The 13,529-nt window shown below is 41.6% G+C and overlaps 2 protein-coding genes across 3 annotated transcripts in view; one reads left to right on the top strand and one right to left on the bottom strand.

The window, feature by feature from the left end:
- Positions 1-4,937, top strand: part of ankdd1a (ankyrin repeat and death domain containing 1A) — a 17,033-nt gene extending 12,096 nt beyond the window's left edge. The window contains exons 11-15 of the mRNA XM_076291919.1: positions 48-146; positions 955-1,050; positions 1,699-1,900; positions 3,126-3,257; positions 3,884-4,937. Of these exons, the coding sequence (XP_076148034.1) occupies positions 48-146; positions 955-1,050; positions 1,699-1,900; positions 3,126-3,257; positions 3,884-3,945 (591 nt within the window). The 3' untranslated portion in view covers positions 3,946-4,937. The remainder of the gene's footprint in view (positions 1-47; positions 147-954; positions 1,051-1,698; positions 1,901-3,125; positions 3,258-3,883) is intronic.
- An 86-nt stretch (positions 4,938-5,023) lies between these two features.
- On the bottom strand, positions 5,024-13,521 carry spg21 (SPG21 abhydrolase domain containing, maspardin). Of its 2 annotated transcripts, none has more exons than XM_076291921.1 (9): positions 13,428-13,521; positions 12,718-12,782; positions 12,358-12,519; positions 9,040-9,120; positions 8,304-8,449; positions 7,758-7,866; positions 6,901-7,008; positions 6,253-6,393; positions 5,024-5,770 (listed from the first exon to the last, which is right to left on the bottom strand). In XM_076291921.1, exons 2-9 carry the CDS (start codon positions 12,778-12,780, stop codon positions 5,645-5,647), a joined length of 936 nt encoding a protein of 311 aa, XP_076148036.1. In that variant the 5' UTR covers positions 12,781-12,782; positions 13,428-13,521; the 3' UTR covers positions 5,024-5,644. The 2 variants fall into 2 exon arrangements, with proteins under 2 accessions (XP_076148036.1, XP_076148035.1); XM_076291920.1 differs by having other exon boundaries at positions 13,403-13,512.
- Positions 13,522-13,529: the final 8 nt, after the last annotated feature.

Here is a 13,529-nt window from a genome sequence, read left to right as displayed (position 1 = left end):
TTTGGTTTTGGTGATATATTTTAATAACTGTGATTGTCTCCATCTAGAGGTTGCAGACGGCACTGCACATAGCGGCTGAGCACGGCAGGCAGGGTATGGCTGAGATGATCCTCATTACTGGAGTTAACCTCAAACTGCTGGACAAGGTACCACTGCACAACCACTGTTCACTAAAACTGAAGTAGTCATGTGGACTCGGGCAAAGTATCACCACTCTCCAATAGTGTGCTGTTACTGTGTGCTGGATTGGAATTAGTTTTGCCACCTCACCTATGAGCTCAGTCCATAAGGGCTCAAATTTGACTACTGTGATGTACTGTCATGTCCTGATTATGAAGTATTGTGCTTTGCTGTCTGCCCAATATGTATGATAAATGCTAGTGGGTATGAGTGGTGGGTTAACTTAAAACAGCATTTGAGCTCTCCACTACAATGGCACAAATGACATACTGTCCAATACAGTAATTTTCTAGGTATGTATTAGCCGCATTGTGTATAAACCACAGGACAGCGTTTTATGCAAGTTAAAAAAACAAAACCTCATAGCTGAAGAAATTTAGCCAAATCAGTGTATAAACCGCTGCTAATAGTTGGGAAATTACGACACATACTGCATACATTAACCCCCTACTTTATCAAGCAGATATTTATACTGGACCCTGATCCATCTGTTATTAAAAATGAGCTGCTTCTCCTCATCAGTGTAGCAAATGTTGCATAATTTGCAGGGTCATAGGCTGCAGATCTTGTAGGCTACCTTCTGACACAGTGAGTGTCACATCTTGACTCTCATTTGGGAGGGCCCTTCACCTATCATTTCCCTCTTCTCCTCTTTCTTCTCAACTGCCTGATTTCTATCCCCTGTCTCCTGTGTTGGATTTCTTAAAACAACAAGTCTCTAGCAGAGAGTAAACGTTTTTGTTGTGTGCGTTGCGTTGCTCCCTGTGTCTGCAGCAAGGGAAGAGCTCTCTAGATGTGGCGGCCAGGGCGAGTCATGTGAACCTGGTGGACATGATCATCAAAGCAGACCGCTTCTACAAGTGGGAAAAGGTGTGCTGAGTGACCGATCACAATCTGGTGTTATGATGATAATAAAACAATTAACCACTAGTAAATAAGCCAATTGTCTACTGTTTAACAGGTAGGCTACACCAGACAGTTAACAGAAGCATTCTGTTCGCGAAGCGTATGCTGCAACAGTTATTATATATTATATATATAGTTTTAATTATAATCAATGGAACTGCCTACACCAGATGGGATGGCAGCACATGCATTTGAAAAAATTAGACCAATCATTAGATGAACAGAACGCTTCAATTGTGCATCCGGTGTAGCCCGGCTGTGACTGATTTTAGTCAAATGAGAACATGTATAAAGGTGTGGAATGCACTGATGTTGCTCAAAGCCTAAGGAGCTTGTAAAGGGAAGGACATCCAACAAAAGGAAAGATCAATCAAGACATATTTGAGAAACAAGCAAAAAGATACTGTAAAATTAGCACTCTGTAGTACACCATATTTCAGTGTTTTGTTTTCTGGATGCATTAGACAGTATTTATCTATTTTTAAGGCGTGAGTGGAAATGTTGGGCAAAGAGGTAGACACACTAGGTCAAAACAAGGTGTCCAGTTTTGAGTGTGTGTCCTGTGCGCCATGTTAAGAAGTCACATCTGGATCCTGCTCCCCTCCCCTGCAGGACCACCTGAGTGTGGATTCGGACCCGCTGGCAGGCCGTCCGCTGAGCTTCAGACAGGACCACCAGCCAGAGACCCAGCACATCCGCTCTGTCATGTGGAGGCTGGCCACCAAGTACCTGAGCCCGGGGGAGTGGAAGGTGCTGGCCGAGGTGTGGGGCTTCACTGACGCACACGTCATGGCCATTGAGCAGCAGTGGACAGGTGAGGCTGGGACAGGTGACACTGCAGCACACAGGTTAGATTGCAGTGGACAGGTGAGATTGCAGTGGACAGGTGAGATTGCAGTGGACAGGCCCCAGCTGTGGCGCGACTGGCTGGGGCACCTGCACTGTACGCCGGCGACCTGGGTTCAATTCCCACCCCGTGGTCCTTTCCGGATCCCACCCTGACTCTCTCTCCCATTCGCTTCCTGTCACTCTCTACTATCCTGTCATTAAAGGCATAAAAAGCCCAAAAATATATACTTAAAAAAGATTGCAGTGGATATTGCAGTGGACAGGTAAGATTGCAGTGGATATTGCAGTGGACAGGTAAGATTGCAGTGGACAGGTAAGATTGCAGTGGATATTGCAGTGGACAGGTAAGATTGCAGTGGATATTGCAGTGGACAGGTAAGATTGCAGTGGACAGGTAAGACAGGAGTGTACAAGTAAGACAGAATAGGACAGACAAGGTTCTTAAATTAAACAGGGAACATGAATATGATTTTCTTTTGGATAGCAGTGGACACCTTAGCCATGAAGCAACAGTGGACAGGGAGGTTTGACGGGGAGAAATGTGAGCAAGTCAGGTCAGATGTGTGGAACTGCTTGGTTCTTGGGCATAGCAGTATACAACTTGAGTTTTTCAAAGGAGCAGTGGACGGGTGACTTTCTGTGGGCAAGTGAGTTTCTCTAGGTGTGAGCTGTAGAGAGTGAACAGGTGAGTTTCTCAGGTACAGCTGTACACAGATTAGTTTCCAGAGTAGCACACCAGGTGGGCAGGTAAGGTAAAGCACATTGAACTCTGTGTTGTGTGTACCAGTGGTGATACTGTAGATATAAGGAACCTGTTTAAACTCTCTTGTGGGTGCCAGTAGTAAGAATTATTAGAAGGATTTTTAAACTCTGTGTTGTGTGTGATCTCCTTTAAACTCTATGCTGTGTGTTGTGTGTGTAGTCTCCTAAAAACTCTGTGTTGTGTGTGTGTATGTATTCTCCGTAAAACTCTGTGTTGTGTGTGTAGTCTCCTTAAAACTCTTTGTTGTGTGTGTGTGTGTAGTCTCCTTAAAACTCTGTTTTGTGTATGTGTGTGTGTGTGTCTCTGTGTGTAGTCTTTAAAACTCTGTGTGTGTGTAGTCTCCTTAAAATTCTTTGTTGTGTGTGTGAAAGAAGTCTCCTTAAAACTGTGTTGTGTTGTGCTGTGCTGTGTTGTGTGTGCGCTGCAGGCACTAAGAGCTACAAGGAGCACGGTCACCGCATGCTGCTGATCTGGCTGCACGGGGTGCTGGTGGCTGGAGAGAACCCCATCAAGGGCCTCTACGAGGGGCTGGTGGCCATTGACCGCCTCGACCTCGCAGGTGGGTCACCCGCAGGGGTCACACAGGGGTAATAGAGGGGTCAGCAGCAAGGGGCAGGAAGAGAGGAAGTGGTTTTCAGTACCCCAGGAGGAGGATATGTACCCTAGTCACTGAATACATTCACCACAACCTTGTCATTTGGAATTCCACACCATGGCCATTGAATATTGTACTGTATGGTCATAAAACCCCACAAAGTCCTGTCTACCCCACAGTGTAGTCATAAGCAACCCGCCAAGATGGTCAGCACTCAGCCCATGTTTAAGCAATAAGCCCCTAGAGACTTTGGAACAGCTAAGGGGCATTGTTAGGGGCAAAACACAAAGGTCTACGTTTAAGGTCTAAGTTTCCTGAGTGTTTTATAATTATCATCAGACTTATAAATACAAATACTCCACAACATGGTCAGATCATCAAACAGGCAGTTAATATTGGGATTAAGTAGTAAAATGTCTACGTATGGTTTTGCTATTCAATTTGGCAATAAAAGTACCGGTATGTACAAACCATAAAGTGTACAGTATGTAGAGGATATTTTCTAGATATAAAAGTAATACTTGTCATTATACTGTTAATGACAGGTGCTGATTTGATTATCACTATTGTTTCCACTATTGTCCCAACAGAAAATGTACGACAAAAGGCGAATGCAGACCCAGACACACCAAAAAAATGCAACGCAATGTGAAGCACTGCTGTGAATACTGGATGCAAAAGTAAAAAAAAACAACTTCTTAATATATAGCACAATCGTTACAGAGCATAAAAATAAGCACTGACATTAAACTGATGATTTTCATCGTCATGATGAGACTTCCCCTTCCTTGACGAGAGATTAAATATTCTCTATGGACCAAAATCAGGTGATGACATTTTTATTATTATTTACTCTGAATATTTTTAGGCTGGATTTGTTCAGCCCACAACTTCAAGGCAACCATGAGTTGTGTGTTGTGACACTTACCTTCACTCAACTATAGTCCAACTATGCACGTTGGTGTTTATTACATACTCATAAGGAATGATGTTTGACTTTCTTATTTATTTTTACATAAACATTCTGTAAAATAAATCAGTAGATTTTACACAAGTGTGTGTATATATATATATATATATATATAATGTTATGAGTGTAAAGCAATAAATATTGGTAAACATTTGGAAACTGTCAGGAAAAAAAGTTTTGCAATTTTACCTCTGTTTATGGATGAGGCAGTTTTCTACGCACAGTTACAGTACACAGTTACTGCGCCGGGATTAGTGTGTGCTTCACTTCACTGTGTGCTGAGTGTGTTTCACTAATTCACGGATTGGGATAAATGCAGAGACTAAATTTCCCTCACGGGATCAAACGAGTATACTTATACAGTATGTCCAGCTCTTAATGTGAAAAAGAATATGCTCAATGGATGGGGAATTTCCATTGATATATTTGAACTACATCAAATACAGCATTTTTTATTCAACTTAAAAAAATCTTGGCATCGATCAGCATGTTTAACATCTGTATGATCAGAACCTTGTGTGTCATTTGGAGTTGCTTGTAAGCATTATTTATTGACTGCACTACTTAACAATGTTGAGAATGCTGTAAAACAATGTCAAATGCTGCAGAAATGATCAACAGCTGATCCAAACTCTGTTGATTACCTACTATGCATGAACTGAGGTATGCTTTGTTGAGATCTCAATAAAATTTCAACACTAAATGCAAATGACACCCCTGTCTTTTACTGTCAACTAAAAACCACCATTGGACCAAGATGGATTATTTAAGCATTTTTACTTGATAACAAAGGAAACAATAATGTACACTACTTTTTCAATAATATTCCTGGTCACATCATTGGGTGGATAACTTTTCAGTGCATGGCTCCATACAGAATATAAAAGCTGGCAGTGAGAAAAAAATTAAATAAAACAAAAGAAAACAAACATAAGTCTGGAAAAAATGAAATTCCAGTTATACAAAGTGCGAAAAAAAAATAGCTATTACAGCGGATTCAGTATTACGTAAGGCAACAGGTTCAAAAAGTATGGCATCCTATTAAGGTCATTTTACATAATGTACCCGATTCATAATTATTTACAGAAAAAGTCATTATTAAAATATTGTATTTCCTCCTGTAAAGTAAAAATTGTCTCCTTTAAACATTTGTTTGATTGAGTACATCATAGAAAACACAGGACCATGTAAAGGTGTGTTTGAAATGTTCCCCCGGTTTAGGATGTGTGTAACCAATGTTTTCTGAATGCTAGTTCACAGGTTTATTTTTGTACATATGTATGTTTGAGTGCAGTCTCGCGACGCCTTGCTGTGCCACCGCACAACCTCCTTTAGGACCTGGGGGTGGACGTGGGGGAGGGGAAGCTGGTGTGGTGTGGGCCTAGACCTCCTCTTCGCTGTTGTTGCCCTGGTTCAGGCTGGCTTTCTGGACCTCCAACTCCTCGGCGCTTACCATGGCCGGGTTAATGGCGGCGTAGCGCGTGCCGTGGAACTGGCGAAGGTGGATCTAGAACAGAGGGACCAACGACAAGAGCACCAGGCATCACAAACCACTCAAAACTACCAGAGGGGAGGGGTGAGGTTTCAGTTCCTCACACACCACATCAATGTGGTTAAAAAACAAATCAGCATGACTTTCAGCTACCAGCGTGACTTTCCTACCAGCCTAATACTTTCATGCCTTGTTTCGTTTAAAGAAACGTTGGTGTGTGTATAAATAAAGTGAACCTATTCTGACGAATACAGAACTTAATATGGAAAAGGTGCAAATCACAACACCCATGCCACCTGTACACTTTCACACTAAACCAGAATCAGACCCAAAAGTCCCCTTAAGTGTACGTTTGTCTGTCTCTGTATCGTCTATGGAAAAATTAAAACATTCCCCACAGGCAGATCCATTTTTACAGTTGTAAAGTAGTTTAGTGGCTGTGAAGTAGGGTTGGTTGAGAGGTCTTCAGCATGCAAAACACACACTTGCACACACACCTGTATGTAAAGGTTGACCTCTGCACTCCGGCATAGGTAAGGGAAGTTGCCTCCCGTCTTCAGGTGGGCTCGTCTGGCGTTGGGGTACAGTTTATACATCTCCTCCTTGGCTTCGTTTGAAAGGGCACTCTGATCAAACACCTAAAACACACACACACACATACATACATACATAAACATCACAAGCTCACTTCCCTATAACACACAACTCTACACTCTAAAGCTGGTAATACACAAGGCACCTTTTTGGGCAATGTTGCTGGGAAATGTTCCTAGTATTCTTGTTCCAGCACATTCTCATTGAGACTGGACATACTTTTTGAAGCACATCCAATCGGAGCTCACTGAACTGGTTTTGTGGTAACCCAGTAACCTTGCTCAAAAGTTGCCCCATGTATCAACACATTGAAACAATCCCATATCCCTGACTTGCTGATATACATCCAAAATCAAACATCAAATACCATCACGTCATTTAAAATCAACCACTCATTCCTATCAGATTTCTTTAACAGAGAGATAATGCACTGAGTGTGTGTGTATATACATATATATATATATATATATATATATATATATATGTGTGTATGTATGTATGTGTTTTTATGTCAACTCATAAATAGTGTGAGATAGAAGTACAGATCTTACGTCTATGATGGTGACGGCCACATCCTTGATCTTGTGTGGCTCCACATAAGAGTTCTGGCAGTTTAGCGTTAGCCGCGAGGCTAGCTCACTCTGGTTCAGAGACTCCAGCTGGAGAAGGTGGGGACAGAACAGACGGCTCTTTGTCATCCAATCAAACAGGAATGAGACTCATTACCTCTTCTCCTGGGTCTTACCATCATACCCCCCCACACACACACACAATATACTGAAATACACATGCATACATTCACTGAGGCACAAGACAAACACACACTAAAGACACACACACACCTCATGGATGTCACACACACACACACTCTCAAAGATGTCCTTGGAGGTTCTGAATGTGGAAAGGATATGTTTACAGTTTGTTGGACCTATGCCTGATCAGGGTTCGGGTTCACTTTTGTAACTAGCCTTCCCTGGCATACAGCCTTATCATCAAACCACAGTAGTTAGCCATGGGAGGAGAAAAACTTGGAGTGTGTACCTTACTCATTCTCGAATATGGAAATAAAAGGTAGTCTAAGGCCCAGACAATTTATTGTCAAATCGAGTTAACTGTTCGTTCAGTGTTTACTTAAAAAAATAAAAAATAAGACTCAAACACAAAGGCTTACACTGAGCCAAAAACAATCCCAGCATCCACAACATGGTGCTTCAGAAGGACAGAAAGGAAGGGTATAAATTGTTTTGTTGTTGAGATAACTTATATAACTAAATGACAGGCTTTACATTTAATAATAAAAGTAACAAAAATACGGTGTAGAATACTATTACTATAATAATGGCTGAATAACTTCCCTGACTTCTCATTTATTGGTAAAAATACATTCAAAACGGGTGCTCTCACTCACTCGATCAACCATGAAGTCAATAGCATCCGCCATTTTGGGGTCTACAGGTCCTTTGGCGAAGTTCCCAAGAACAATCTTCTTTAGCATAAAGGCTGGCATTAGCCAAAAACTAAAAGGGAAAGGAGATTATGGTTTATTTTTGCATTCTCTATATCTCCCTCTCCTACACACAAACACACACACACACCTTTCAAGACAGAGATCATGGATCAAAGGAAACAGCAACTGGCTCTCACAGGGAACTTATCTGATTGGAGTTCACTTTCACTGGTCAGTGAAAAAATGGAAGTAACACTTCTCAATAGCTTTGAATGGGACAACTCGGTGAACACAAACAGCTGTCAAAGTCAGTGTTTAAGATTTTCCTTGTAGCGGCTCTAAGATTAAGAACGAATTAATCTTATAATCTAAAATCTCATAACTAATAAATTATTTGAAATCAAAGATTACATGCATCTGCTGCAGTTTTCAGGGTCAGTTTCCAAAGCTATTAAACAGTTTGTTTCCACCATTTCCTGACGCCTCTCCAACCAGAGACCTACTCACCTGTTTGCGGTCCATGTTTGGTTAAATATGGAGGTGTCGCTGAAGGAATTGCACAGGATGAGCGAGTGAACTCTGGGGGATTTGTGCGTGCACTCAGCAAACTTCTGAGCCAGGAACCCACCCAGAGAGGCACCGAACAGGTGGACCTGAAGACACACCAGACACCGACAGAAAACCCCATGAAACCATTATCCCTGAACCACTGTTCTCGTCTGTATGTAATATGTACACATGGTCTAATTGTCATTGTCTATTTACTGTAAACAAGATCTCAAAGTAGATTTGCATGTCAGCGTTTGTGCATCAGTAACATAGTGATGGAATATGCTGCAAGCACTCAGCACTGGGAGCAGAAGAACCAGGGAGATGAACCAATGGTGAGAAGGCTTATTTAAGAACCAGGGAGATGAACCAATGGTGAGAAGGCTTAAGTCAGTGTGCAGCCAGCAGGGAAATCACATCTTGATCCCACTCAAGAGCTGGGAACCACTGACTTGTCTCCCTGGTCTTTCTGTGAGTGTATGCGTTTACCACAGATTCCGTTCAATATGAAAGTAGTTTGAGCTGATACATTAAATTCAATTCCAGAAAAGACTATTCATCTCAGACGTCCCTCCAAACTTGGTTAAGCTAAATGGGTGAGCCAGACATTACAGCAGCCTTTAAAGGAGGATGGATGGGAAATCTTCAGCAATGGAACACATCAAAGGACTGGACTGGCGCAGCCGTGGCTAACCTTGTCCAGCTGTAAGTGGTCTAACAGCTTCCTGAAGCCATCGCAGAACTCCAGCAGGTCCCAGTACACAGGGTACTGAAGCTGTGTGTGTGTGAGAGAGAGAAGAGAGAGAGAGACGAGGAGAGAGAGAAAAACAAATATACAGTAAATAAAAACGTCAGCTTCCTTTACCTCTGGCAGCCCCACGTGCTTCCTCTCCGTCATCAATACATCAAACACAGAGACCACTTTGTGCGACCGGCAACACACCACCAGTGCTGGCTGCTGGCTATCTCACTTATCTTCACCTCACGTGAAGTTCTCAGAAAACGTCTCCTCAGTCATCCTCATTTCAGACAGCATAGAGCATTCATGGCCTTCTCTGGTTCCATGTCTAACCAGATTAATAGAAACCCTCACAGGTTGGGGGCTAAATGAGTGCTTCTGTATCTAATTAGTGGTGAATAAGTGCCGTTCACTGCACACGGCCAGCAAGGAACTCTGTTTTCATATTACATGAGGGCAGTGGAGACCATGTAACTTGAGGTGTTACCGTGTGAAAGGCCACATACCGTATTTTCCAGACTATAAGTGCACTTTTTTTCATAGTTTGGCTGGTCCTGCGACTTATAGTCAGGTGCGACTTATATATGAAATAAATTATATAATTGAACATGTTTTTAAATGTTAATTTATATTAACTGACATGAACCCTACATGAAACATTATCGTCTACAGCCTTGAGAGAGCGTTCTCAAATGCACAAGTCGTGAAACACATGTGCATACTTAAATCCTCAAATTACTGCCGGGATTCTATTTATAGCTGGGCCTCAGATTTGGACAAATAAAAGCCAGTATAATTTTGTTTCAATTTAACTCATAAAATAGCTCTTCTTAATAATTTATATTGTTGGTTGGTTTAATATTGTTGCCAACGAAGTCATTGTCCTCCATTGTCTCCAACACATTGCTCTCAAGCTACCAGTAGCACGCAGCCCCAGGTTAACCTACATTTAAACACAATTGTTGCTGCCAGGCATCAGCCTACGAATTTTATAAAAAAGTAAATCATGCATAATTTAAAAAATAACTAAATTTAGGCTATCTTAGACCTCTTTGGCTATAGGAATAAGGTTTCCCTTGCAGCACAGCACACGTTCCATGAATGAATGAATGAATGAAAGCGGATGCCTTATCTCGCAATAAGCGGATGGACATCCCGACACTCTTTCATACATGAAACCCAAAGCCATTGATAGCCTACCGGTATGCTGCTCCAAACGAAAAGTATAGGCCTATGTCTCACAGTAAAACGCAAGAAATGAAGGCCTATAGCTGACTCGAATAGGCTACAAGCCATGGTCCAAATAAAGGTGCTGTGCTTTGCCCAGCCATAAATTCAGGATTCACGATAGTCTGTCCACTAAACATTCCTCACCCGTTATCTGGACATGCATGAAAACATTTGAAAACAAAACTCACTGCCATGTAATATTTGATCGCTGTTTTGCTACTAATTATCTTTCACGTGAATACACACAGAAAGTGAAAGTAGGCCTACTATGCGCTCTGTGTCTGTAGCTGTCTGTTCACGTCCGCAATCGATTATAACGTTCCTCAAATGGAGAACACATCCATGTTCTCTCGCGTTATATTATAGGCTGTCATGCTTCTGTGTTTGCGGTTCCTGATCGCTAAACGTTTGTTTTCCTGTCGATAGCGGTTGATGTAGAAGCACGTAATAGGCTATAATAATTTGACTTTAGCGGTGACAAATCCTGCTGAGAGAGAGAGAGAGCAAAGAGAGAGAGGCACCCCCAAAGTGGTCCTGCGCGCGCGTGTGTGTGTCTCTGCATGGGGTTCAATTGAAGTCAGAGTTGGTCCGCTTTCAGGGCGCTCCATTATTAGATTAACGTCAGACAGCGCTGTAAAATGTGTGGGAATTTCTCGCATTACGATGGCTAACGTTGCGACTTATTAGTATGCTCAAAACTTAGTAATAATTTATGCGCAATCCTGCGCTGAAATTTAGGCCCTGGTTTTAAATGCGCATCTTTTTTTCTCTCGCTCTCTCAGCGAGCATTTGTTCTGCTTCCAGCTTGTGCCAATACGCTATATCGTCCAAAATGCTTGATTGCATTCTCCACATTTTTAGCTAAAATTTCATGTACCACATCAGCATTTTTGTTCAGTGAATCTTTTGTAAATTGCTTTACAATAGCGTCGGGCACTTGTCAGCAGCCTTTGGCTTGCCTCTTGCCACTATTCACTCCTTCATCTTCAAGATTCCCTGTAGAATTCTCAATATTTTAGGCCTCAATGTGTTCAGTTACATAGTCTGTCTGTTCTTAGTCTTGGATTTTGTGAAATAAATTTCTAAATATCACCTGCTTGCGGCAGCTTCGGTCTGCATGTCCATTGCATTCTCCACATTTTTAGCAAAATTTTCATGTATCATATCTGCATGTTTGTTCAGTGAATCTTTTGTAAATTGCTTTACAATTACCGTCGGGCCTATAGCCTGGCTTGCTTCAGTCACGTTTAAAACTGCATCTTTTTCTCTCTTGTGAGCATTTAATCTGCTGCCAGCCTGTGACTCCACATCGCCCAAAATGCTTGATTGCATTGTATTCTCCACATTTTAGACAGCCTACATTTTGGTGTACCACATGGTATTTTCTTTCAGTGAATCTTTTGCTTTGCAATGACCTTCCTGCCCTCCTCTTGGCTGCCTTCACTCCTTTGTCTTCATTAACATTAATCTTTTTGGCCTCAATAATCCAGTTACATAGTCTCTGTTTTGGGTTTTGTGAAATACATTTCTAAATAAATGCGACTTATAGTCCGGTGCGACTTATATATGTTTTTTTCCTGTTCATGACGCATTTTTTGACTAATGCGACTTATACTCAGGAGCGACTTATAGTCCGGAAAATACGGTACATTAACTGCACATTGTACACACAAAAGTAACATTGTGTCAGTTATATTCAGTGAGCGAAACCAAAGTGTCACTTAACACAATAAACACAGTGTACCAAACCAAGTAGGTGGTTTAGTGGTAAACTTAGGTAAGATAACCAAGAGGAAGTTGTAAATCTAATAATAGAATAACCCATGGGATTCAATCTCCAAACTAAAAGCCAAAGGGCTCATCTATTAGGAGGTTTACCACTTCCTCTGGGTTAACTTACCCAGATATGTCACTTACTCACCACCTACTTGGAATACACTCCTAGCCTGTAAACAGAATAAGTGTCCAACAACAAAAAACACTAACAACTGTCAAACCAATTACTTTTCACATGGTAAACCAAAAACAGTGACTCTCTCTCACCGAGATGACACGATATCCCCAGCCTGTCAGTGCTAGAACTTGTTGAAAGAAAACCTCAGCAGTTCCACTGACGGGGGGGAGGAAGATGATGGGGCAGCGGATGCTCTTTGGGCCGGCGTCATACAGCGACCAGACCTTGCTGTCATCATCATCTACAATGATCTGCAACAGAAAATAATGTGTCTCCACTGTTGCTAAATCCCATGTCAGGCAAAGCAATTGATGCAATATTGAACCCCGCCCACCCCACGACACCACTCACGAGAACCATCCCTAGCGTCACATGTATGTTGTGTCTAACCTTTATTCTCCTGTTCAAAACATTAAACATATTATAATGGGACTAAAAACGAAACTTACTCTTTTTAGAGGGACTGAACTTCTGAACCAGTTGTAGTCAGGAGATACTTTAATCTCCTCCATTTCTGCCAAGAGACAAAAATAAAAGTACTTTCAGGTTAGCGGATTGAACTTGATCTTGCGCCAATTTTGCAACAATATAGCGCCACTTCAGTTCAAGACAGTGCCTGTTCATTCTGCAGTGCAGTATCAAATAGAGTTTAATAGATAAACCATGGCTTCACTCAAGAAAAGCGATTACCTTTAATGTACCTTAGTGGTTAATGATGCAAGCATGGTTCATACCTGTCCGACTTAAGAGAAATATTTGAGTGAAACAGTGTAATTGTGTCTATTAATGTCAGTACCCATCCGACTCCAAATCAGTAGCCTTCAGTGTGGCTTTAAAGCTAACAATTTAGCTGGCAGACCACGTACTCCTGAGATGATGATACCGCATGTATAATGTTTCCTGAATTTGTAATAGAAATGGTTGGTGTCTCAAATACACACAGGCTGAAGGAAACACTTCAAAAATAGATGTAAAAGCTAGTAAGCTAGCTGGGTTATAAAAAAAAAACTGCACTCCAACCAACACTACGTTCGATGTTGCTAGACTAACGCCAAATATTTCAGGGAAAACATTGGGTTTTAAGATGTCACTGGTAAAAACAAGCCTTGTGAGTTAAATAAATGTCAATATTACCGTAATCAAATGGCATTTCAATCACCTTTTAGGCCACTTTTATCCAGGGATTAGTAACATTTTAGCAGTCATAAGTCATATGACAACAACTTCCGCGATTCAGAATTCCGCGATTCGGTTGCTTGGA

This window comes from Alosa pseudoharengus, unplaced genomic scaffold, assembly GCF_046254945.1.
Source record: "Alosa pseudoharengus isolate Yale_2024_CS ecotype anadromous, Long Island Sound unplaced genomic scaffold, YU_APseudo_1.1 YU_APseudo_1.1_scf_19, whole genome shotgun sequence".
Taxonomy (NCBI): Eukaryota; Metazoa; Chordata; class Actinopteri; order Clupeiformes; family Clupeidae; genus Alosa; species Alosa pseudoharengus.
Note: the sequence above shows the minus strand (reverse complement) of the source record. Positions and strands in the feature narration are given on the sequence as shown.

Coding starts and splice junctions, on each gene's coding strand:
- spg21 (XM_076291920.1), bottom strand. Junction 12,520..12,717: donor GTTCAGTCCCTCTAAAAAGA/GTAAGTTTCGTT, acceptor TTTCTGTTGCAG/ATCATTGTAGATGATGATGA. Junction 6,394..6,900: donor TGGCCGTCACCATCATAGAC/GTAAGATCTGTA, acceptor TGTGTGTTTTAG/GTGTTTGATCAGAGTGCCCT.